Here is a 25,338-nt window from a genome sequence, read left to right as displayed (position 1 = left end):
AGTGCAGTTACATTGAGTTAGTACAGAGTGCGTTGATGTAGTACAGGTAAAAACAATAACAGTACAGGGTGAAGTGTCACAGCTACAGAGAAAGTGCAGTGCAATAAGGTGCAAGGTCACAGCAAGGTAGATGGTGAGGTCATAGTCCATCTCATTGTATAAGGGAACGGTTCAATAGTCTTATCACAGTGGGGTAGAAGCTGTCCTTAAGTCTGGTGGTACGTGCCCTCAGGCTCCAGTATCTTCTACCTGATGGAAGAGGAGAGAAGAGAGAATGTCCCAGGTGGATGGGGTCTTTGATTATGCTGGCTGCTACATCAAGACAACGAGAGGTAAAGACAGAATCCAAGGAGGGGAGGCTGGTGTCCGTGATGCGTTGGGCTGTGTCCACAACTCTCTGCAGCAGCTTGCGGTGCTGGGCAGAGCAGTTGCCATACCAAGCCGTGATACATCCAGATAGGATGCTTTCTATGGTGCATCGATAAAAGTTGGTGAGAATCAAAGGGGACAAACCAAATTTCTTTAGCCTCCTGAGGAAGTAGAGGCACTGGTGAGCTTTCTTGGCCGTGACTTCTATGTGATTTGACCAGGACAGGCTGTTGGTGATGTTCACTCCCAGGAACTTGAAGCTCTCAACCCTCTTGACCTCAGTACCGTTGATGTAGACAGGTGCATGTACACCGCCTCCTTTCCTGAAGTCAATGACCAGCTCTTTTGTTTTGTTGACATTGAGGGAAAGGTTGTTGTCATGACACCATTCCACTAAGCTCTGTATCTCCTTCCTGTACTCCGACTCATCGCTGTTTGAGATACGGCCTACAACGGTGGTATCATCTGCAAACTTGTAGATGGAGTTGGAGCAGAATCTGGCCACACAGTCATGAGTGTATAGAGAGTACACTGTTCTTCCAAGATTATATCACATTGTTTCTTTTTTCCTTCATGTTGCAAGGGGATGAGGTGACTGTAGAAATGGCAGAGCAAGCTTGAGGGGCTGAATAGCCTTTTCTTCTATTTTGTTCTTATTAAAGCAAGCTGGAAGGCAATACATCTCAGTCACAAACCTGTGGCCCGAAAAGCTTGAGTAATCATAACTAGTATACCTTGTTTTAATCCCCCTAGTAAACAATAAAATTGAGAAGTATCTTAACTCTACTATATATTTCCATTCAAAATGAATGGCTTGATTAATTACGCCTCTAGTTTAATTTAACATTGTGTTAAAGAATTAAAGTATATAAATAGATGTTTGAATATGTAAAGACGATTGTATATATTTAGTTTCATTTTGTAGTCTCACTTTTTTTCCATCGATACTCTTTTGCTAATTATAGATTGTTCTTTTATTCAGAGGCAAACTCCAGATGTCAAACTCCTATTAAGATGAAACTCACTTCTGATCTTTCTGATGTGGAGTGGAGTGGAGCCGAAGCCTCTTTGTTCAGAGTACTGCATGGCACTTACTACAATAACTTCTGTGCTATAGCCAAGTTGTTAGGAACCAAAACATGTGGACAGGTGAAATTCGCTATATTGGGATATTAATCAGTACGAGGTACATTTGGTGAAATAAAATGAGTGATTCATCCTGCTCATTTTGGAAAGAAAATCCCCAAAAATGAGTAAACAAAGCAAATTGCTTGCATTTTGGGAAATGCAGATGTTTTCAGTAATTAATCCACTTGCAAATACAATCCATAACAATGGATATGAATGATTTTAAAAAATTTACATAACTGTCCTTGTACAATAAGGATATTTAATGGGCTGAGGGGTGTTGACTTTCATCACCAAATGGTTTGAAAAATGAACAGTGTCTTAATGGAAGCATATTTTTAAATTGCTATATTCAAAATTGTTCTATATTCAAAATGAAGGTTTTGATTTTGATTCAGCGTCTGAAACAAAGTTATGTTTTTACCATCATATAGACGCATGCATACAGGAATAGTTGGCCAGAAACATAATTTACATCATGTATTCAATTGTTGACTTGAGTTATTGTCTCATTTAGGTATACGAGTTTGCGGTGAAGGAATCTAATATTATTGCTCGTGTCCCCGCGGAGGATGCTGATACGCCTCCAAGAAAAAAGAAGAGAAAGCATAGGTAAGGATAATCTTTGGTATGCATTCTTAATCTTTGAATGAAATAGACCTTACAGTTTTTTTGTTGCTGCGTTAAATTAAATTTACCAGTTTATTCTGCAAAAATGTTCCGGTGTCCTCATCATATTTACAATTATAGACTGAAATATTTTTTAATTCATTTTCCATAGTTTAGTTTGTAGATCATTAAGTTAACGGTAGTGGATTGATTTAATGGTAGACTATTATTATTTTTACTAAACACATTGTTCTGTTAGGTGTTTCCAAAGTAATGTGCTAAAGACCCAGGAAGAGGTGCTTCTCTACTTTGACCAGTAGGCCAACACTTGTCATTTTGCTGACATTAACTGAATCTATTTAAACTGGTGGAGAAGGTTGTCATCATCCACTCTGGGATCTGCATAGATTTTGTCCCAAATGGCAATATTACAATGGGTGGCCAGAATAATTAAGGTGCTGCATCTGACCATCAGTGCTTATTGTCCATTATTGCCAATCAATGGTGCATCCTCATAATTCGGAATTTCCTGGCTTAGGCAGGTGTAAGAACCCCAAGGTATCAGTGATGATAGTCTAAATTAACAGCCTCAACCACTTCCCAATTTTTTTTATTAAAAGAAAATTTAATAATCATGCAAATTAACATTTTAAAAACTAGCAACCTAGCAACTCATTTCTGTTCAGCAAATTTCTTCCCTCAATTTGGAGAGACTCTCCTTCAATTGGTTGTCCTTCATTCAATTCAGAGGTGGTTTTTGTGCCCCAGTGCTTTAAACAAACCAGTTCATGCTAGAGTTCATTTTTCTATCCTGTCCCTTCCCTCAGCCTTAATATACATCAACGTTCTTTCATCCAGCTCATCTCACCAGGTCAGCTAGTCCTCTTGGACAAATCCTTCACTTCATTCACATTCCCATAACCTCCACTCAGAAGTACTTTCTTCCCCTCAAGTGCTGTCCAATTCTTTGAACAGTTCTTGGGGATTTCTGCTTGCTGCTTCTCCAGTTTTGTATGTTGCTGTACTTTACAGTAACCTCACTCTCGCAAGTTCCCAGCTATACAGCAGTATTCAAAATGTATAGCAATACAAACTGAGTGTTCTATGGCATTTCTGGGGCAGTGGTCCAAGGATGAAGTTGGTTTTCATTTTCATATAAGTGAAAAATGCTCAGTGCTGACTACCCCTATTGATCATAAAAGATTGGCATGGATGCAGAAGTCTGGCTGTCACAATGTTCACGATGCTGCCTCAGCAACGGATCTTTGCCAAGAGAAAATTTGAACATGTGGTTATCCACAAATCTCACAGGAAAGATTCAAAACAAAGGATTGCTGCAAATCTGCAGCAAAAGGCAACACAAATAAATTGTCATATTCCCACTGTTTCCTTTTTATAGCTGGGATCATTTGCAAGATTCAAGCGCAGGAGATGACCGTAAACCTTATAACCTTACACTGGCTGAGGAAGACTTGGTTCTCAGACCCATTAAACGTTGAGTGTTGGCCAACCTTAAACAGGACCTGTTGTCACAGACGGTGAGTCATATGTGACACAGTGTTCCTTGCTTATAATTTCATGGATTAGCCCATCAGAGAGACAGGCCTAATTGGAAGGATTTCTCTTTTGGGTTATAGATATTTTATTGGCATCACGATAAAAAGTTACATCAAAACAGTTGGTTTGTCCTTTTAGTGCCAGGATGATTGATATGATCCAGGGATGTGTAGTAGTTATAATTGCCCTCAATTTGTTTCAGTATCTTAGAACTTATCACTTATCTTGGTCATATGGCCACAGTTACAAGGATGATTACTATACTGTTGGAAATCTGACTTAATTAATATTTAAGTTCATAAGGTGCATTTGGAAATTGTAACCAAAAAATTAGTATCTCATATTTAAATGTACAAATTTGCCATATTTTAATCAACTTTGACAGTTATCAAGTATGGCTCAGTATTAATCAATCCTTTTGCTCAGAATCAAAACTTTTTGCAAGTTCAAGTCCTACTTCAAAGGTGGGAGCATCAAAATCTAGGCTGACAGTCCACTCTGAGGGGATTTCATCTTTTGGTTGAGACATTAAACTGAATTCCCTTGCCTTCCCTGGAAGACACAAGATCCCCTGGCATTATTTCAAAGCAAAGCAGCACTTTTTTTTGTTTTCCCCAGTCTTGATCAATATTTACTCTTTAACAAGTATCCTTTAAAACCAATCATCTGGTCAGTTATCATACAGTGATAATTGGAACCTTGTTTTTCGTAAATTACTTTCACATATACAATATTGAGAACTTCATTGGCTGCAAAAAAAAATACTTTGGTCGTGGAAGGTTCTATATAAATGCAAGTCCTTTTTTTTCTTCTGACTACGTTTTTTTTCACAGACAATTAAACAACTTGTTCCTTGGTTCAGATCTATTGTATGGTTTGGGATTTAAATGTTAGTCCTCTAAAATGTGATATTTTTGCATTGAAAATTGCATTTACTCCATTAATTTTCAGACATTAAAGGACTGAATTTTCTTACAGCTGGCCATTTCCTGGAAGTATTTTATCAAATTTTTTAGTGCCTTAGCTTTGTGTGGATGGAACCAAAGGCACTTGTGAATATAGAAAATTCCTTTTCATTTTGGTAAAGAGCCTTGGAAAACTTGGACTTTTAACATTTACCCATCCAAGTGGCAGAATGTCACATGCCTGAGAGGGGACAAAATGGATGGTAGTATTTACAGTATTGTAGTATGTTTTGTTATATATTACCACCTAAGGATGATTTTCTACTTGTTTCAGGTTGTGGGCAGCGCACTGTAGAAAAATACAACTGAAGAAAGGTTAGTAATCTAATTTTGACTTCATTATAAAAGCATGACTTTCTCTATAAAAAGACCCAAAGCAATCTGCATTTTTCTTTGTCAGTTTGCTGATTCCTTTTTTTGGTTGTTTTACCTAGATGGTTCATCCAATCATGTTTACAACTACCAGCCTTGTGATCACCCACGTCAGCCCTGTGACAGCTCTTGTCCTTGTGTCATGGCTCAAAACTTCTGTGAAAAGTTCTGTCAGTGCAGCTCTGAATGTAAGTATAATATATAGCAATAACATCATTTTTGAGGGCTGTTTAATGGTTTTTACCAAATCCCTCTTGCCTATGTGTTCCTTGATCATGGATAACAATGACCATGACTAGGCAAAATGATGTTATGACTATTATTATCAATCTGTATAGCTTTATTCAAATTATTCAGGGCATGACAATTTTTATTATTGCTTGGACACCACCTTTTTAAGTGACCTTATGGTGGTTGATTTTGATTTATTGCTAAAGTACCTAAGGCTGTGCAGTTGTTAAAACATTTGAAACATTGTCATTTGCAATATCATGCCTATATTGAACTCTTCACTGCAGGAGCCAACTGATTTGACCAGCTGTTCAGACATCTGTATTTGTTGCAGAGATCAGAGGTGGTATTGTACAATAGCCCTCTTCAGATAACTGACAAATGCAGTGATGGCAATTGTGTTCAAACAGCTGATCAAATCGGCTTTAGCACATGGACTTGAAAGGGAAAAGCACAACAGCTTATTTCCATTGTCATTGCTGAAGTTGCAGCTGAGGTGGATTTCTCTAAGCAACTAATTTAGCCACTGATCAGTGTAGGATTAATGTGACCTGCTAATAGAAGAGCAGAATGCTATGGAAGGTTCCTTTAGTTAGCAAGCAGTCATTTTGCGGGTGTTGCAGCCCATGTGATGTGGAAGGATATTGGGTTTCTTGTTGTACCTTTGCTGCCCATACATCTTACTTAATTAACCCACTGCCAGAATTAGAAATGTGTCTCTGTAATGTTTTCAGGGTAGAATTTTTGCCATATTTAGAGGTGTGACTAAGGTGTTGCACCATAACTATGAGAAGAGGCAGTGTTGAGTGTGTATTCTGCACGTTTCTCCTTTGTTTTTGACTACTGCCCATGTTATTTCAAATCTTATTGTTCAAGCTATAGGTTTTTCTTGCCTCCTGCTAATTCATCACCACAGTTTTAGTGTAGGCACAAGAGGGATGATTGAGCACTATGATGGGCAATCCATCTGTGTGCATGTTCCATGCCAGAAGCATGCAGTCCACTGTACTGGTGAAGTTTGAAGCATAGGCTTGCAGAGGTTGCACTTGAACGGGCAGTAGATCCTTTCCAGATGCACATAGGGGACCTAATGTTCGTTCTATGGAGCATAGAACGATATAGCACGGGAACAGGCCCTTTGGCATCGTGGTCAGCACAGACATCGTGGGCCAATGTAAACCGCACATTTCTCTGCACGTGGTCTAAGTCCATCAATTCCCTACCTGTTCGTGCGTCTATCTAAATGCTTCTTAAACTTTATTATCGTATCTGTTTTCACCACTTCCCCTGGCAACTTGTCCGGGCACTGACTACACTCTGTGTAAAATAACTTGTCATGTACGTCTCCTTTAAACTTTCCCCCTTTACCTTAAAGCTATGCCCTCCAGTATTTGACATTTCCATCCTGGGAAAAGTACTCCAACTATCTACTCTATCTATGCCTGTCGTGCCTTTCATGGCCCTTGTCCAGAATTCAGCTGCACTGAATGCAGTAAGCCAGCTGTAGTCAATGATATGTAGAACTTTGACATAGCAAAATGTCTCGATGCATTTCCCAGGAGCATCATCAACGTAATTTGACACCAAACTCCAAAGTGAAATGTTAGTGCAAAAACTTGGTCAAAGTGCTAAGTTATTAAGTATGTCTGAAAAGGGGAAAAAATAGCAATGGAAGTGTTATGGGAAGAATTCCAGAACCTGGGGTCTGAAGGGATTAAAGAGGCTGCCACTATTGCTGGAGTGATTAAATTCAGGATACTCAAGAGGCCGGAACTGGAGGAGTTAAGAAATCTTGAAGAGTAGCAAGAATGAGGAATTTTATCTAGGAGCTAGTGTAGGTCAGCAGGTCTTTGGAATTCTTTCTCAAAGAGCAGTGTCTTTGGATATTTTTAAGACAGACCAAGGTACTTTTTTTGAAAAGTAGGTGGGCTGAAAGCTCAATGGATTAGAAGGGTGTGCGAGGTTGAGATTAGAAATTAGATCAGCCACAATTGTATTGAATGGTAGAGCAGGCTTGAGAGGCCTGGGTGGCCAATTCCTGTTCCTAATTTGTATCATTTTTTTTAAATTGAGGGCATTTTTTAATGGTGCCTGCTGACCAAGAGCCTATGTAGGTAGCAGGTGGACAGGACTTGGCAAAGATCAAGATACATGCAATGGAGTTTAATATTCTCAAAGCAGCATTTAATATTATTAATGGGTATATACCTTTAGCAGCAGAATAGTAAATGTACTGTACATATAATGTTCCTCTCTAAGTAAAATTTTCAGCAACACTGTAGCAGATTTTCTATTTTATTTAAATAAAATGGTCCAGTGCAAAGATTCCCAACTGTGCTTACTACAGCCTTCTAAATTTCCATGCCTTCCACCCCACCAGTTTGGAAACTTTTGTCTGAAGCAGGGTTTTCCTCTATGCTTTTGACATATGCTAAACAAAGTTTTTTGTCAAATGTTGTGTTGCTGACTTGGAGGCTCAAATTTTCAACCATTTTAATCCACTTATTTCCTTCAACAAACAGGTTAAATCTTCATAGTTTGTTTACTTAAGACTTTGTGACCTTAATTAGACACTGTGCCCTCTTATGAACATAATGAAACAGACTGACTGCCTGTTCCTGTGCTATGCTCTTGGTTTCAGCATGGCACAGGCACATTCTCTCTCTGGGAGCATTCTTTGCTATGGTTTTCTTGGCATAAGCTGCCCACAGGAGAGCAGAATCACTTTAGTAGCTGGTGAGCACCCCAAACTCACTGGTAACAATGCTACTGCGGTTGAGTAATTGAATATTTGAATACCTTTGACACTCAAATATTCAGTTAATCTTTGGATATCTTTTTTAAAAATGTTACAAAAATATTTTTCATTTTTTTTAATAAAACTAAGATTAAAACATTGACAGTCAAGGGAAAGGTTGGTAGTTAATGTCTCCCATTCATTTGAATGGCATCTTCTATTCCCTGCCAAGTTTAACCCAGTGCAAGCTCAAACTCTGCAGCCTGTGCTGGGATGCCTTCAGAAAATTGTGCTGTCTCATCAAAAAGCACATAGAATCTGTCAGAACGGTATGAGGGCAGCCACAAATGCAGGCGGCAGAGTGGAAGATATCACCAATAATGGAATCTGAGACCGTAGGAGGGATAACTGAGGAATACCCACCATTAGCAGTGGCTAAGGAGTCAAAGGTGTGGCCAATGTATTCATTATATTACCAAACTAGGATTAGTCAAATAGGATCCTACTGCTTACTTAAAAAAAATATGTATCTAGGGGCAGGGGGTTGGGGTAGGAAGAGAATAGATTCCCCTCGCATTTCTAGACAATCATGAACATTTTCTCTGCAAGGAAGAATATTTCATATATAGTAGGACAAAACTGCTTAAACCATTGAATAAATTTGCATTTGGAAGGGAAAATTAAATAACATAAAAACTGTCTGGTTTGAAGACGTTTTTACGTGCAGGGCAATACTGCTTTCAGCTTGTTTCCATCCAATATTCAATCAGCAGCTAATCATTAATAATGAATCTGCAGAAGGGCATACTCGTTTGGGAAAGTGTAATCATTACAATAGATGTACCAAATTTTTAAATACACAGTACAAGTAGGGTGCGTTGCTATAAACTGTACATGTTGGCACAGTCTTAGCCAGCTTTTAATAATTGATTCTGATTGCTAAATAATAAAATAATGTTTTGATATATAATTTCTCTTCTATGAATCAGGCTAACAGTTTAAAACAAAGATATCACTACTTCTTTATATTCCATCCATTTCTTAGTTATCTTTAAATTGTAATCCTGTGAAAGCTTGTTGAGGACAAACTATTTGGTGTAGGACTTGCATTCTTATGTTATTCAAATTGAAGCAGAGAAGCTAATCCCGCAGTTAATTGGATTTGACCATTTAAATTCAAAGTGATTTGATAGTGAGAATATACAGTGAAGCTCTTTTAAGATAGAATATGTTAGTCTTGATGTGCTTTAAAGTCCACAGCAAAACACTTAATTCAGCTTGATGTTTTTCTATTAGGTCAGAACAGATTCCCTGGCTGTCGTTGCAAGGCACAATGTAACACCAAGCAATGTCCTTGTTACCTTGCTGTACGTGAGTGTGATCCTGACTTGTGTCAAACCTGTGGAGCTGCTGATCATTGGGATAGTAAGAATGTGTCCTGCAAAAACTGCAGCATCCAGAGGGGATCCAAAAAGGTAATTATTAAATGTTTGTCATTTTACCTAGTACTAAACCTAAATTCTGTATCATTTCTTTAACCTGTCTGTTTAATAATGTACATTTGGCAACTGGCCATTGCTATAAGAGGAGAATTAAATTCTAATATTAATACAGACCTTAGTGCAGAATTGGGTATCAAATTTGTAGTATGATATTTTAATGTATTGCCTAAATGACCAGGAATCCACAAAGCATTGGTACCAAAGTAAGGCATTTGACAAGGTCCCTTACGTAGGCTGATCCAAAGGGCTAAGATGCAAAGGATCCCCAGTGACTTGGTATTTTGGATTCAGAATTGGCTTGCCATAGAAAACAGATTAGTGGTGTTATTCTGGCTGGACATCTGTGACCGGTGGTGTTCCGCAGGGATTAGTGCTGGGGCCTTGTTGCTGTTGATGTTGTTGTAAAGTATACACATGACTTGAATGAAAATGTAGATGGGTGGATTAGTAAGTTTGCCGATGATACAATGATTGGTGGAGTTGTGGACAGTGTAGAGGGCTATCAAAGGATACAGCAGAACATGGATCAATTGCAGATGTGGTCGGAGAAATGGTAGTTGGAGTTTAATCCAAGCAAGTGTGAGGTATTATGCTTTGGGAGGTCTAATGTAAGAGGAAAGTATAGAGTTAATGGCAGGACCCTTAACAGATGTACAAAGGGAACTTGGGATCCAAGTCGATAGCTCACTGAAAGTAGATATGGTGGTAAAGGAGGTATATGGATGCTTGCCTTCATTGGTCAGGGCATTGACTAAAAGAGTCAGGAAGTCGTGTTGCAGCTATATAAAACTTTGGTTAGGCCGCACTTGGAATATTGTCAGCAATTCTGGTCACATACAGAAGATATTGAGGCTTTGGAAAAGGTGCAGAAGAGGTTTACTAGGATGCAGCATGGATTAAAGAGTGTGAGCTTTAAGGAGAGGTTGGACAAAAGTTGGGCTGTTTACCCTGGACCAGTGGAGGCTGAGGGGAGACATGACAGAAGTTCAATCCGGAGAAGTGTGAGGTGGTACACTTTGGAAGGACAAACTCCAAGGCAGAGTACAAAGTTAATGGCAGGATTCTGGGTAGTGTGGAGGAGCGGAGGGATCTGGGGGTTCATATCCACAGATCCCTGAAAGTTGCCTCACAGTTGGATAGGGTAGTTAAGAAAGCTTATGGGATGTTAGAATTAATAAGTCATGGGATCGAGTTTAAAAGCCGTGAGGTAATGATGCAGCTCTACAAAACTCTGGTTAGACCACACGGAGTACTGTGTCCAGTTCTGGTCGCCTCATTATAGGAAGGATGTGAAAGCGTTGGAGAGGGTGCAGAGGAGATTTACCAGGATGCTGCCTGGTTTGGAGAGTATGGATTATGAGGAGAGACTAAGGGAGCTAGGGCTTTACTCTTTGGAGAGAAAGAGGATGAGGGGAGACATGATAGAGGTGTACAAAATATTAAGAGGAATAGATAGAGTAGACAGCCAGCGCCTCTTTCCCAGGGCACCAATGCTCAATACAAGAGGGCATGGCTTTAAAGTAATGGGTGGGAAGTTCAAGGGAGATATCAGGAAGTGGTTGGGGCATGAAATGCGCTGCCTGGGGCGGTGGTGGAGGCAGGTACGTTGGTCAAAGTCAAGAGATTGCTAGATAGGCATATGGAGGAATTTAAAATAAGGGAATATATGGGAGGAAGGGGTTAGATAGTCTTAGGTGAGGTTTAAAGGTCAGCACAGCATTGTGGGCCGAGGGGCCTGTATTGTGCTGTACTGTTCTATGATTCTAAGTTCATAAGATTGAGAGGCATATATAGGGTAGACAGTCAGAATCTTTTTCCCAGGGTAGAAATGTCAATAGAGGGCAGACATTTAAGGAGAGAGGGAGAAAGTTTAAAGGAGATGTACCGGGCAAGTGTTTTTTATTTACACAGTGGTAGGTGCCTGGAATGGGCTGCTGGAGGGAGTGGTGGAAGCAGATACAATAGTGGAGCTTAAGAGGCTGTTAGAAAGACGCATCAACCTGCCCGTACAGGGATCATGTACAGGTCAAAAAGAATTAGTTTAATTCAGCATTGTGTTCGGCGCAGGCATTGTGGGCCGAAGGGACTGTTGCTGTGCTGTACTATTCTGTTTTAAAAGTAGTAATAATTACTCAATGCTAATGCATTTTCAAATGCATTTATATTGTTTATTGTCATATGTACCACAGTGCAATGAAATTCCTTGCGTGCATGAAGCTCATGGAGTAAACAGTATACGTGGTAATAATGAATGCAACAATAAATACAGTGACAAGCACAAAACAACAGAATGACGCAAAGGTAGTAGTGCAAAAAGAAATGCTAGACTGACAGTAACAGAATAATCAAGAGAGGTACAATTAGGAGTCTGAGGACATGGCAGCACCACCGTGGGTGTTTATCTGTGTGTTTGTATTTATTTATTGCCAACATCCTCTACTGTTTCTCCTCCTGATGTTCTTTTACCCAACTGCTCATCTTTCTGGATCTCTCTTAATGCCATGTCTATCTTTTTATTCTGTCTGGGATATACCAAATTACAGTTGCTACTCACTATTTCTGCTGTTTCACTGTTGTTGCCTGTGAGTTTATCACTTTTGTTTCCCTCTGTGACTGCCTTTTATATTGTTTCTTTTTTGCATGCGTATAGTTCTTTTCTATTTCCTTTTCGAACATAGAACAGTACAGCTCAGGAACAGCCCTTCAGCCCACGGTGTCTGTGCCGACCATAATGCCAAATTAAACTAATCCCCCTACCGTCACATGATCCATACCCCTCCATTCCCTTGATGTTCATGTGCCTGTCCACATGCCTCTTAAACATCAAAATCATATCTGTTCCATTGTCACTCCCTGGCAGCGTACTCCTGGCACCTAACACTCTGTATATTTTTTTAAAAAACATGCTTCGCACATCTCCTTTAAACTTTCCCCTTGACTCTTATCTTAAAGCTAGGCCCTCTAGTTCTCTTGTATTTGACACTTCGACCCTGAGGTAGAAGTCTTGACTATCTACCCTTTCTATGCCTCTCATAATTTTAGGAACTTCTATCAGGTCATTAGGTCTTCCCTCAGCCGCTGATGCTCCAGACCAACTTCATAGCTAATACCTTCTAATCCAGGCAACATCCTGCTGAAGCTCTTAAGCCTCCACATCCTACCTGTAATGTGGCAACAAGAACTGACCACAGTACTCCAAATGTGACCTAAACAAAGTTTTGTATAGCTGCAATGTGACTTCCCTACTTAATGCCCCAACCAGTGAAGGCAAGCATGCCATATGTTGCCTTTGCCACCCTATCTACTGTGTTGCCACTTTCAGGGAGCTGTGGACTTGCACCCCAAGCCCTCTGTACATTAGTGCTCCTAAGTGTCCTGCCATTTACTATATACTACTTGCATTTGACCTCCCAAAGTGCAACACCTCAATTGTCCAGATGAAACTCCATTTGCCATTTCTCCAACTGATCTAAGTCCTGCTGTATCCTTTGATAACCACTTTCACTATCCACAACTCCACAAATGTTTGTGTTGTTTGCACCATTTTAGTTTAAACTTGTATTTTGTTTTTGCTGTCCTAGTGTATTCCTTTTCATCCTTTATGGCTTGTGTTCCTTTGTGAATAGTTTTCTTTGAAGGTTTATCATTATCATTTGTTAATAATTTATTTTTAACCATGCATTGTTAATTATCTAATTCTTGCCTTTTTTTAGTGAAATATACTTCCCAAAATCTTAGTTTTGGAAAAATCGCTTTTACTTTTTACTCAGTCAGTTTACCCAGTTCCATTTTAGAACATAGAACAGTGCCACATAGGAGCAGGGCCTTTGGCCCACAATGTCATGCCGAACAAATTTAAGTAATAATTAAACACCTAACTAAATCAATCCCTTCTGCCTACACAAAGTCTGTATCCTTCCAGTGGAGACAACAGATTGCAGATGCTGGAATCTGGAGCAACAAACAATCTGCTGGAAGAATTCAGCAGGTTGAGCAACATCTCACCTGCTGCTCGACCTGCTGAGTTCTTCTAGCAGATTGTCCATGTCGCTCCATTCTTGAAGAGCCTTTTAAATGCCTTTATTGTATTTGCCTCCACTACCACCCCTGGCAGCACATTCCAGGCACCCACCACTGTGCTTTTTAAAAAAAAAAGTGCCCCTCACATTTCCTTTGAACTTATCCCCTCTCGCCTTAAATGTATGCCCTCTAGTATTAGACACTTCGGTTCGGGAAAAAGACCTTGCATAATCTTATAAACTTCTATCAAGTCTCCCCTTAGCCTCTGCTGCTCCAGAGAAAACAGACCAAGTTTGTCCAACCTCTCCTTATAGCACATGCCCTTAACTTCAGGCAGCATCCTGGTAAACCTCTTCTGCACCCTCTCCAAAGCTTCTACATCCTTCCTATAATGGGGCAACCAGAATGCAGCCTAACCAGAGTTTTATAATGCTGCAACATAATTTCTTGACACTTGAACTCAATGCCTTGACTAATAAAAGCAAGCATGCCATGCACTGCCTTTATTACTGTCAACCTGTGTAGCCACTTTCAGGGAGTTTTGGACTTGGAACCTAAGATCCCTCTGTATATCAATACTGTTAAGGGTCCTGCCATTAACAGTGTACTGTCCCTTTACCTTTGATCTCCCAAAGTGTAACACCTCACACGTGGCCAGACTAAACTCCATCTGCCATTTCTCTACCCATACCTGCAACTGATCTATATCCCGCTGTATCCTTTGGCAATATTCTACACTATCCATAATGCCACCAATCTTTGTATCATCTGCAGACTTGCTAACTCACCCATCCACGTTTCAGTCCAAGTCACTTATATACATCATAAACAGCAGAGGTCACGGTATGGATCCCCGTGGAACTGGTTGAGTTTTTTGACAAGGTGACGAGGGAGACTGATGAAGGTAGAGCTGTGAATGTCATCTATATGGACTTCAGTAAGGCATTTGACAAGGTCCCACATAATAGCTTAATGAAGAAAGTTCAGATGCATGGGGTCAGTGGAGAATTGGCTGTGTGGATCCAGAACTGGCTTGCCCAATGGTGATGGTAGAAGGGATTTATTCGGGCTGGAGGCCTGTGAGTAGTGGTGTTCCGCAGTGATCTGTACTGGGACCTCTGCTGTTTGTTATGTACATAAATGACCTGGATGAGTATGTTGATGGGTGGGTTAGTAAGTTTGCAGACAATACCAAGATTGGTGGAGTTATGAATAGTGTACAAGATTGGCAACAGATACAGCATGTTATAGATCAGTTGCAGATGTGGGCAGACAAATGGCAGATGGCGTTTAACCCAGATAAATGTGAGGTGTTGCAACTTGGTAGGACTAATGTCAAGAGGCAGTACACTCTTAAGGGCAAGACTCTTAACAGTGTTGAAGAGCAGAGAGACCTCAGGGTGCAAGTCCATGGCTCATTGAAAGTGGCTACACAGGTAAATAGGGTGGTTAAGAAGGCTTATGGAATGCTTGCTTTATTTAATTGTGGTATTGAGTAAAGGAGTCGAGAAGTTATGATGCATCTCTATAGAACACAAGAGCTGTGGATGTTGTCTACATGGATTTTAGTAAGGAATTAATAAAAGTGTTAGCATGTTCAATGCTAGCCATGGTAGGTTTGAACATTTTAAGTGTGCAAGCCTGCATAATATTCTTTTGGATGAGGATGCCTTTAGGTGGTTTCATCTCAATGAATGAGAAAACTGTCCCCAAGCTTCAAAGCAATCGAAGATCACCATTAGAGACAATGCCAAAGGTGACTGAAAGCTTAATCCTCTCTTAACCTACCACTCAGAACTTGATGGCTATAAAAGGTATGTTCAAAGGCTATTGAGGCAGGTACAATAACAACATATAAAAAACATTTGGACAGGTACATGGATAGGAAAGGTTTAGAAGGATATGGGTCAAATGCAGGCAAATGGGACTAGTTTAGATTGGTGTTTTGGTCGGCCTGGACCAATTGGGTGGAAGGGCCAGTTTCCTTGATGTAGGACTACAACTTAAATTTTAAGAAATCCCAATAACAAGTACAGCTCTGCAAACTCAACAGAAATGAAATGATTTAGGAGCAAGTACAAATTACTTAGTGGGCTGAAATTGGCATGCTTTTTGTAATAGTTAACAAAGCTTTGTAAATCTGGTTCCTTTCCTGAAGAATCAATGTTTTAGTGGAAATTTGTAAATTGAATGCTCAGAAAATGGAGTGCCTGAAAAGTCCTAAATCCAATGTAAAGAATTTCCCTTTTTTCTTGTAACTATCGTTTTCTGGCCAGTTTAATTGGGGTGCGGGGTGCGGAAATGGGATAAGAGTCAGCAAATTAGATATTCCATGATTGTTAATACCTTTTATCAATTTCATAAGTATGCTTGCATATCTGACTTCCATTCCAGTGTTAGTTGTCAATAAATTACCCTTAATAGTATTATCAGTCCTTGTTCATCATGTTAATTCATTTTGTTATAATATCCATTCTAATTTAACCAATCTCTCTTTTTGTTATCTCTATTAGCACAGCACCTGCACCTCTTCCCTCAATAGCTTTTCCCATGTTACAGTTATCCCTGCTTGTTTGGTTTCTCGTTACAAATTGCCATTTTTCTCCTCTGTTATGGATGCTGTGTAATTTAATCCATTTTCGTTAAGTATTATTTTATAATTGTGTTTTATAATTGTTCGCTGACAGTTTTGAACTTTATCTTGGTTGGATTTTCGTTCACATTTACTATTTTATTTTCAGGCTTCTGCTGATTTGCACCAGATTTCCACCCCCAACCCTGCCTCATGAGTTTAAACTGGTATTAAATGTAAATGAGACCTAATTTTTATAATTAAAGTGTAATACTTTTGACTGGTTACATTCTGCTCTTCTACATAACAGCATTTACTGCTAGCTCCATCTGATGTGGCTGGATGGGGCATCTTCATCAAAGAGCCAGTACAGAAAAATGAATTCATCTCTGAATATTGTGGAGAGGTTAGTCAAAAATTCATTTGCATTATCAGTGGTGTAGTGGATGTATGGTAAAAACGTTTGCCTGTTTTAAGCAACATATATTGAATTGACTTAATTTGTAATTGCGAGTAAACTTTTAAACTTCCCAGTCAGTTTTAAAATAAACTTGATTTGGAGTGGTGCAAGGTGTATCCAGCAGTCCTTTTTATTTTGGATTTGAACTAGCAGAGATGCACTATTTTAGACTGCAGTTTTAGCTTTTTGTTAAGATGTGTAATCTGCATTTGAGTTAGAACTTGCATGTTTTTGGAGATTTTTTTCTTTAGTGAGATGTGTATAAGATTTTGGATATAAAATTGCTACAAATTTTAAAATAATAGACCAGTTAAAAAGGTAAGATGTGTGAAATTGATTACATAAAAATGTTAACTTTGTTTTAACTAACTTAGGCGGATTGGTGATCAACTAATTTAGAGATTTTACCTTCACTACATATACCCATGTGACCTCTGAGCACTACAATAATGCCCAAAGAGCGGGCAGATAGGTTGCAGGGGCAGCTTAATGTGCAGGAGAAAAAAAACTTAAACAGTAGAGAAGGACCAAGAGTTCTAGCAGTATGGTGAAAGTGGTGAAATTGAAGTTGGAAACAACCATAATACACCATTTATTTAGAAAATCATTGAATTCAGAGCGAAACACATACATTTGAATTGGGCAAATCTGTTAATGGTCAAGTGAAATATTATACAGTTCACATAAAAATAACTCAGTAGATGAAGCTCCCAGAATTTTCCAGCTTTATTGCAGATTTCAACTGTTAATGTCTTGGACTTGAATGCAGGAGGCATGATACAGAAGTTGACATGATATAGACGGTACAAAAATTGGCCATGTAGTCAACAATGCGAAGAATTGCAGTAAAATTTGGATGCTCTGGTGAGTTGGGCTATAAAATGCCAAATAGAATTTAATCCAGAGAAGTGTGAGGTTAATGCATTTGGGAGTAAAAGGGCGAGGGGAAGATTTTAGGTGGTGCAGAATGAATGAATTAAGGTCATGCACTGTTCAATAAAGTGGATTTAAAAGGCTTTTCATTATTAGAATGTAGGAGCATAGGGTTTATGCTATAGTTAGACCACATTTTGAACAGTGCACACAGTTCTGGTCACCTCATTACAGGAAAGATGTGATTGTGCAGGAAAGGATGCAGGGGGTATTTAAAGAGTTTTGTTGGAACTTTGACGAAAGGTTTAAGCACTGGTTGTTTCCTTTAGAAAAGAGAAGACTGAAGAGGGAAGTAATTGAGGTGCCTAGATAAATAGGAAGAACTTTTTTTTAGTAGTGGGCTCAAAAATCAGGGAGCAGAAGAGGGGAGATAAGTAAGGAAAATATATTCACCCAGAGTGTGGTTGGGCTATAGAATTTACTACCTGGAAAGGGTTGTGTACGCAGAAACCCTCATCCATCTTAAAACATACTTGCCTCCTCAAGTAGACATCTACAGAGTTGGTACTGGAATATGGGATTAGGTCAGACAGCTTTCTTTTCACCAATATGGACCCAGTGGGCGAAAAAGTCAAGTGTTGCTGTAACTTCTTGATTTTTCTATGCACATTTCAACTCATCTACTGCAGAAATCTTCATCCTTTTATTATCTCCAGTCTAATGCATTTCTGGAAGGTCTCCCAAACAAGTCTCTGTATGCTTAAGGCCATCCAAAACACTGATGCTGTTGTCCTAACTTGGACCAACTTGTTATCTCTATGCTTGCTGACCTCTCAATACAGCAGTTGGAACAGTTTCAAAATCTACATTGCCTGAGTCTTTCTCAAGTAATCCCTCTTGACCTTGAATTTAATCACTCAACCATTACCAGCTATGCCACCTGCAAAGATTCTTAACTCTGGCCCTACATCAACAAACAAGGTGTGCTTTTTCCTTGTTTTATAATGGTCCATAAAATTACCTTTCTGGCCACATTTTTGCCATTGGCTCAACAGTCTTTGTGTCAAATTTTATTGACGCTCTTCAGAAGCACCTTGGGATACTTTCCTACTTCAGAGGTGTTATTGAGTATTTGTAGTTTCACCTCCTCCATCTTCACCGTGCACAAAGGAAGTATATTTCATTTCAGGTTTGGAAGGCTGGAGGAGGCTGCTGTTAATGGATTTTGACCTTCTGTTGAGCAATGTTTATGGTTCCTCCAAGCCCAGAATTTTGAAGGTCTTGGGAGATGGAAAGAGTTGTGGGAAGAAATGAAAATGCAGCCTTTAGTTTTACTTTTGCGTTGGGATTGTTTTCTTTATGAGGTGGCAAGTATAAGTGGTGGCTATTTCTGTATATGTAATGAGGTAGATGTTGAAATAAAAACAAAATGCTAGGCATACCCAGGTCAGGCAGCATGTGTGTTGAGAGAAAGTTAATCCCCCCCCCCCCCCCCCCCCCCCCCCGGATTTTACAGTATTCTGTGTGGTTTTATAGGTGGGTGACGTGAAAAATGTGTCACCTGATGGTGTTAGCAATGACAAGCCTTCAGAAGGCTGAAAAGCTGAAAAAAAATCTATTTTTTGGCTTGCTTAATACCTAAATCCAGTATTCATTGCTGTCCTGAAAATTGCTAGTTCTGCAGATTACTGCATTCTAATCTCATCTCATTAAATTTTTAAGTTCTGCAGTCCAACTATTCCTATATTGCCACACTTGTACAAAAGGGAAAAATAGTTTCAGAAGCTTAAAAACTTGGGCATGAATTGGTGTAGCTTGAGGTTTTACTTGACTAACCTTTAATGCTTCCCACATTCTATTTTACCTTTTTTTGTGCTTTCTATTGCCCACTTTATTGAAGCAACAAAAAAATTTATTTCCCGTCCCACCTCTTCATATGTGAAGTCCAAAAAAATCAGTATTTGATCAGTAGCAGTGTCCAGAAGTGGTGGGCATGGTCCAAAAAATCAGACCCAAGCCTTTTCAGAAGTTTGGAACTCTCTTCTGCAAATGATGCTAGCCCAATTTATTAATTTTTAAATCTGAGGCTGCTTGATACACTTCTGGTGTATACAAAAGGTATATTGGCATTTGTTGTAAAGGCTTCTCTATCTTAGCTTCTAAATTATTAATCAAATTTTCAGATTATATCCCAGGATGAAGCTGATCGCCGTGGCAAAGTTTATGACAAATATATGTGCAGCTTCCTGTTCAACCTGAATAATGGTATGAATATTCTCAATTCAGATAACATGCATAAATAAAAGAAAAATACGAGAAGTGTACTTGCAGAAATAACTCTTAATTTTTTCTTTCCAGACTTTGTTGTTGATGCAACACGCAAAGGTAACAAAATACGTTTTGCAAACCATTCTGTCAATCCCAACTGTTATGCCAAAGGTAAGTGTCACTATTTGTTGCTTCTTAGACTTATTACTGTCTGCAAATTAATGGGAAACTTAACTATTCACAGTAACAGAAATTTTGACTAGGGGTGCCCAGACTTTTGCATGCCACTGTATATCACTGGTGTAAACTGTTAAGTGAGTGGAAGATGAACTGATATCCAAAAGTCATAAAGTTAAAGATGAAACATTCTTTTCAACATATGGAGCAAGATTAGTGTATTATTTTTGTTCTGTACAATTGTAGATTGAAAAGAGGAAAGAAGCACCATGCAAAAGTTTGGGCACCCCAAGAGATTTGAGCTCTCAGATAACTTTTACCAAGGTCTCAGACCTTCATTAGCTTGTTAGGGCTATGGCTTGTTCACAGTCATCGTTAGGAAAGGCCAGGTGATGCAAATTTCAAAGCTTTATAAATACCTTCTCCCAACAATCAGCAGCTATGGGCTCCTCTAAGCAGCTGCCTAGCACTCTGAAAATTAAAATAAATGATGCCCACAAAGCAGGAGAAGGCTATAAGAAGATAGCAAAGGGTTTTCAGGTAGCCGTTTCCTCAGTTCATAATGTAATTAAGAAATGGCAGTTAACAGGAACAATGGAGGTCAAGTTGAGGTTTGGAAGACCAAGAAAAGTTTCAGAGAGAACTGCTCGTAGGATTGCTAGAAAGGCAAATCAAAACCCCCGTTTGACTGCAAAAGACCTTCAGGAAGATTTAGCAGACTCTGGAGTGGTCGTGCACTGTTCTACTGTGCAGCGACACCTGCACAAATATGACCTTCATGGAAGAGTCATCAGAAGAAAACCTTTCCTGCGTCCTCACCACAAAATTCAGCATCAAAAGTTTGCAAAGGAACATCTAAACAAGCCTGATGCATTTTGGAAACAAGCCCTGTGGACTGATGAAGTTAAAATAGAACTTTTTGGCCGCAAGGAGCAAAGGTATGTTTGGAGAAACAAGGGTGCAGAATTTCATGAAAAGAACACCTCTCCAACTGTTAAGCACGGGGGCTTGTGTTGCAGCCAGTGGCACGGGGAACATTTCACTGGTAGAGGGAAGAATGAATTCAATTAAATACCAGCAAATTCTGGAAGCAAACATCACACCGTCTGTTCAAAAAAAAAAGCTGAAGATGAAAAGAGGATGGCTTCTACAACAGGATGATGATCCTAAACACACCTCAAAATCCACAATGGCCTACCTCAAGAGGCACAAGCTGAAGGTTTTGCCATGGCTCTCACAGTCCCCCGACCTAAACATCATCGAAAATCTGTGGATAGACCTCAAAAGAGCAGTGCATGCAAGACGGCCCAAGAATCCCTCAGAACTAGAAGCGTTTTGCGAGGAAGAATGGGCGAAAATTCCCCAAATGAGAATTGAACGACTCTTAGCTCGCTACAGAAAGCGTTTTCAAGCTGTGATACTTGCCAAGGGGGGTGTTACTAAGTACTGACCATGCAGGGTGCCCAAACCTTTGCTTCGGGCCCTTTTCTTTTTTTGTTATTTGAAACTGAAAAGAAGATGGAAATAAGAAAGTAATCTTGCTTAAAATATTAAAGAAATGTGCCATCTTTAACTTTGCCTTTTGGAAATCAGGTCATCTTTTACTCGCTTAGCTATTCACAGTAACAGAAATTTTGACCGGGGTGCCCAAACTTTTGCATGCCACTGTACCTGTGTCTCCCAACATGCAGAAGGGCATAAGTAGATCACTTTTATAAAAACAGTTGCATTGCTAATTCTTTATAGTGGCAATGGCCAGAAATAGTGAAGGTCAACCTGCTACCAGTCACTCCAGTAGCAATGATTTAAACTTAAGCATGATTAAGAAAATGATTAGATGAGAGAGTGTAAGATTTCTAATTGTCCATAGGCTGTGTCCATGAATGAAGTTTGAGTAGAATTGGCTTGGTCATAACACTTAAGTATGGATGTTTTACTTTTCCCTCCTGATCTTTAGTAATGATGGTTAATGGAGACCATCGAATAGGCATATTTGCCAAAAGAGCAATCCAGACTGGTGAGGAGTTATTCTTTGACTACAGGTATGAACAGCTTTTTGGCTGGAAAGTATTTATGCATATTTTGTTTTCCTATTTAAATGTTTCTATTAATTCAGTAATACTTCTCAATTGTTACAAATACAAAATGTTGAAATTTGTTTATAAAATTTAGTTTTTCAATGAAATTTATTTTCTTGAAATGTACACATTTACACATGTGCTGGCGACTTTTGAAGCAGCCTTTTAGCTGAACAAAAATTCCCCTTAGTATGGAAAATGTTCATATCCTGGTACAAAAGCTGGCAGTGAGCAGAATGGCTTGTTACACTAGTGACAATGAGACAAAATCCTCTTGATGGGCTGGTGACCTGAATAATTCACAATTGATTAGTTTTGCTCCAAAAATGGTCAAGCCTTGATAATCATATGTCATGCTTGGTACCTCTGTAACCACTGTCATCTGTGAAAATTATTTCTTTCCTCTCAATCAATTTTCCTTTGGAAAAAGGGCTATGAAGTAGGGGTTGAATTGCCACAAAAATTCTCCCTCTCAAATCCTCAGTAACCATGGGAGAGCTGTGAAACACTGGAAAATAGTGTTTCTGGGTAATTAAGTGGATTATTAGAGAGAAAAACAATTACTATGAAACCTGCCCGATTCACATTTCCTGAAAACGGCCACTGAAACTGATCTCACCACAAAGCCTGTTTTGTTACATGAAAATGAGCAAGCAAGACCTGAGAAATATGAAGAATCTCAATGATCCTGCCATATAGCCCTGTCCCAACAATGTATTTTAGCTTCTGAATTTGTCTCTCCATTTTACTTTATATTAAAGACTTTACCTTTGTTCACTTCCTTTCCATTTTGAGAAGAATGCAAGAACCTTGTATCTGAGCTATCCTTAAATTTATCAAGATGCCTTTAGCTAGAAATTCACTGCTAGCTCATAATACTAAATACATTAATGTCAGTGTCTTCTTTAGGAATGATAAAATTAATGGAAAAGATGCAACAATTCATTGCAATATTATTACATTTGAGGATGAAAAAATTTAGTTTGGGAATGAAAATCATGAATTCAGAAGAATTTGGGTTTAATATTAATAATGTGGAAATAAACTAGAATGATTGAGAGACGATCACCAGAAGCATGTTGACTGAGAAATTTGGTACAATTTTACTGTATTTTATGATTTTATAAAAGCCCAAATTTTGTATGTAACTCTTTCTTTCTCCTTATGCAAAACATTAAAACCAGGGAACAGATTACATTCACTTCAATAATTATCTTGGGTAGTCAAATTTTGGCAGAGATGTTTGATAATAGAAAGTGTCTGGTTTACAAGTCTTAAGAATAAATGGATATAGGCCATAATAGTCCCTCATACCTGCTCTGTAAATCTTTTAGTCTTGGTTTTATTCTGGGTAGAAACCTCCAAAGAATTTTGCACCCCTTGAAGACTTATTATGTAAAGTATTGTGGAATTCTGCTGAAATATTACAGCAGAGTTCATTAATCCTTTCACATGTAACTGCCAGTTTTCTTCTTGGGAATATGGAGAGAGTCACTACTTGGGAAGGCACAAGTAAAATCACTGCTGTAGATTAGGCCTAATCTGTAGGAACAAAACTGATTTACTTAACTTTATCTTTTGTATTTTTTTTTAGGTACAGTCAAGCCGATGCCCTGAAATATGTTGGTATAGAAAGAGAGATGGAAATCCCCTGAAATTAAATTGCCTCAGTTCAAAGTATAGGCAGCTGATTTTGTATTTCAGGATTTATGTACTGTATGCAGACATTTGAAACAACTCTGGTTGATTTAAAAACTACTGTGACAATAATTTATACTGTAAAAAAAAGCTTTTTATCTTTTCAAAAGCTGCCAGTTTTTATATGTGTACTTTTGCTATACACCATGTGGTGAGCTGTTGGTGCAATTATACTATCAATCAATCAATTAAAAAAACTTGAATTTTAATGTGACTTGAAATTTTTGAACTTCACTATTCTCAGACAAGGTCAAAATAATCAATGGCTTACAAGATGGAATGAGTTCTGTCCTATGAGCAAGGAGTCCTGGAATAGACAACAGTATCTGATGATCAACTAGGATTCTGGGGTGATAGTAGTGACATGGATACTTGCACAAGATGCCTTCCATAGAATATTCCAGGACCCAGTCAAGTGTGTAGCCATACCTACCAGAGGAAATTGCCCATTTTAAATGATGATCCAAATAACTACTTGTAACAAGTCTAGTAATAGTTATGCATTCCATGTAAGCTCTACAGAAAATCCTGGCTAAATGACCATCCACCTTTAAAAGCTTGTGTCATATATAGTCCATAAACTCTTGGTTGAAAAAGAGGCATGTGAAACTCTAGAGCAGTAAAGATACGACCACAGTTACAATGTTAATATTGAAACTAGTTGTGCTATTAACATGACAATTGGATTCAAACAGCAAGAATCCAACTTGAAGCTTTCTCCTATTAGAAACTTTTAACAGACAATCCTCTGCAGGTTCAGTCAGCACTTTGTGATTAAAATAACAAAAGGCATGAACTTGTGAACCCAATGATGTAATTTAAAAGTGAGGGAATGTGAGATTCCTGGTGTCCAAGAGGGTTATCTACACCTGGGGAAAGAAACACTTTGAATGTAGATCTGATATTTAGATGTAGAGTAGAGGGAGCTGCATAAAATTGATTTTTTTTGCAGTAGCAAATGAAAACATTCTTAAGATTTGGCTCCAAGTAATTACAGAAAGTTGAATAAGGTACATTGTGCAAATGTTTTAAATGTAATGAAGATAAATTACATTTTGTTTGAATGGCATTCAGATCACTGACTGCCAGCAGTACTATGGGACTAAAATTCATACAATAAAAATCCCTTTTGAGGAAAATGTTCCAAAATTATTTATAATCAATTGCTGGAGATTGTTTTGATATACTCATTAACTTCCAGGAGAGTCTTCCACATTTTAACAGCCCTTGCTGTACTTGTACTGAAATGTAATAATACAAATAACCTCCCATTTGTTCATCTGGATGCAAGAAGTTCCCAATGTATTTTTCAAATTTATCTCCTTACAGTGTAACTGCACCAGAGATCATAAGGCTATCAACAAGCCAGTGATATCAAAACTAGTCAGTCATGCACATGTGAACCATGATAAAGGCATCATAACTAAAAAAAACATTTTTACACTAATTTCCACACTGAATATGCAAATAGAAACACCATATTTGTTAGTAGCTTTGTACACATGGTTATGGATTTCTGTCAGGCACTCATCTTAAAGCCGTTCTGGCAGTATGTACTGGGCACACTTTCCAGTAGTCTATAGAGGCAGGGAAATGGTTAATCCAGCATTTCTCCTTTCAAGTAGAAAATTAATATGAGGAACTTGTAGGCACAAACAATAATTTAAGTTATTGCCTCTACATGAATTCCATGAAGTTTTCTAAAAATCACTAGAATTCAGC

At 38.7% G+C, this 25,338-nt stretch overlaps 1 protein-coding gene across 2 annotated transcripts in view; it reads left to right on the top strand.

Annotated features, from left to right (window-relative positions):
- The window catches only part of ezh2 (enhancer of zeste 2 polycomb repressive complex 2 subunit), a 67,778-nt gene extending 43,070 nt beyond the window's left edge, over window positions 1–24,708 (top strand). Inside the window, exons 11-20 of one of the 2 annotated variants that reach the window (XM_052015534.1) lie at window positions 1,352–1,518; window positions 2,015–2,109; window positions 4,903–4,943; window positions 5,063–5,188; window positions 9,265–9,443; window positions 16,373–16,468; window positions 19,579–19,660; window positions 19,754–19,834; window positions 21,798–21,882; window positions 23,513–24,706. In XM_052015534.1, coding sequence (XP_051871494.1) covers window positions 1,352–1,518; window positions 2,015–2,109; window positions 4,903–4,943; window positions 5,063–5,188; window positions 9,265–9,443; window positions 16,373–16,468; window positions 19,579–19,660; window positions 19,754–19,834; window positions 21,798–21,882; window positions 23,513–23,573 — 1,013 coding nt within the window. In that variant the 3' untranslated portion in view covers window positions 23,574–24,706. Of the gene's footprint in view, window positions 1–1,351; window positions 1,519–2,014; window positions 2,110–4,902; window positions 4,944–5,062; window positions 5,189–9,264; window positions 9,444–16,372; window positions 16,469–19,578; window positions 19,661–19,753; window positions 19,835–21,797; window positions 21,883–23,512 lie in introns of both variants that reach the window. The other variant, XM_052015535.1, reaches the window with a different exon arrangement.
- The last annotated feature ends 630 nt before the right edge of the window (window positions 24,709–25,338 follow it).

The sequence above is a fragment of the Pristis pectinata genome, chromosome 5 (assembly GCF_009764475.1).
Source record: "Pristis pectinata isolate sPriPec2 chromosome 5, sPriPec2.1.pri, whole genome shotgun sequence".
Taxonomy (NCBI): Eukaryota; Metazoa; Chordata; class Chondrichthyes; order Rhinopristiformes; family Pristidae; genus Pristis; species Pristis pectinata.
Note: the sequence above shows the minus strand (reverse complement) of the source record. Positions and strands in the feature narration are given on the sequence as shown.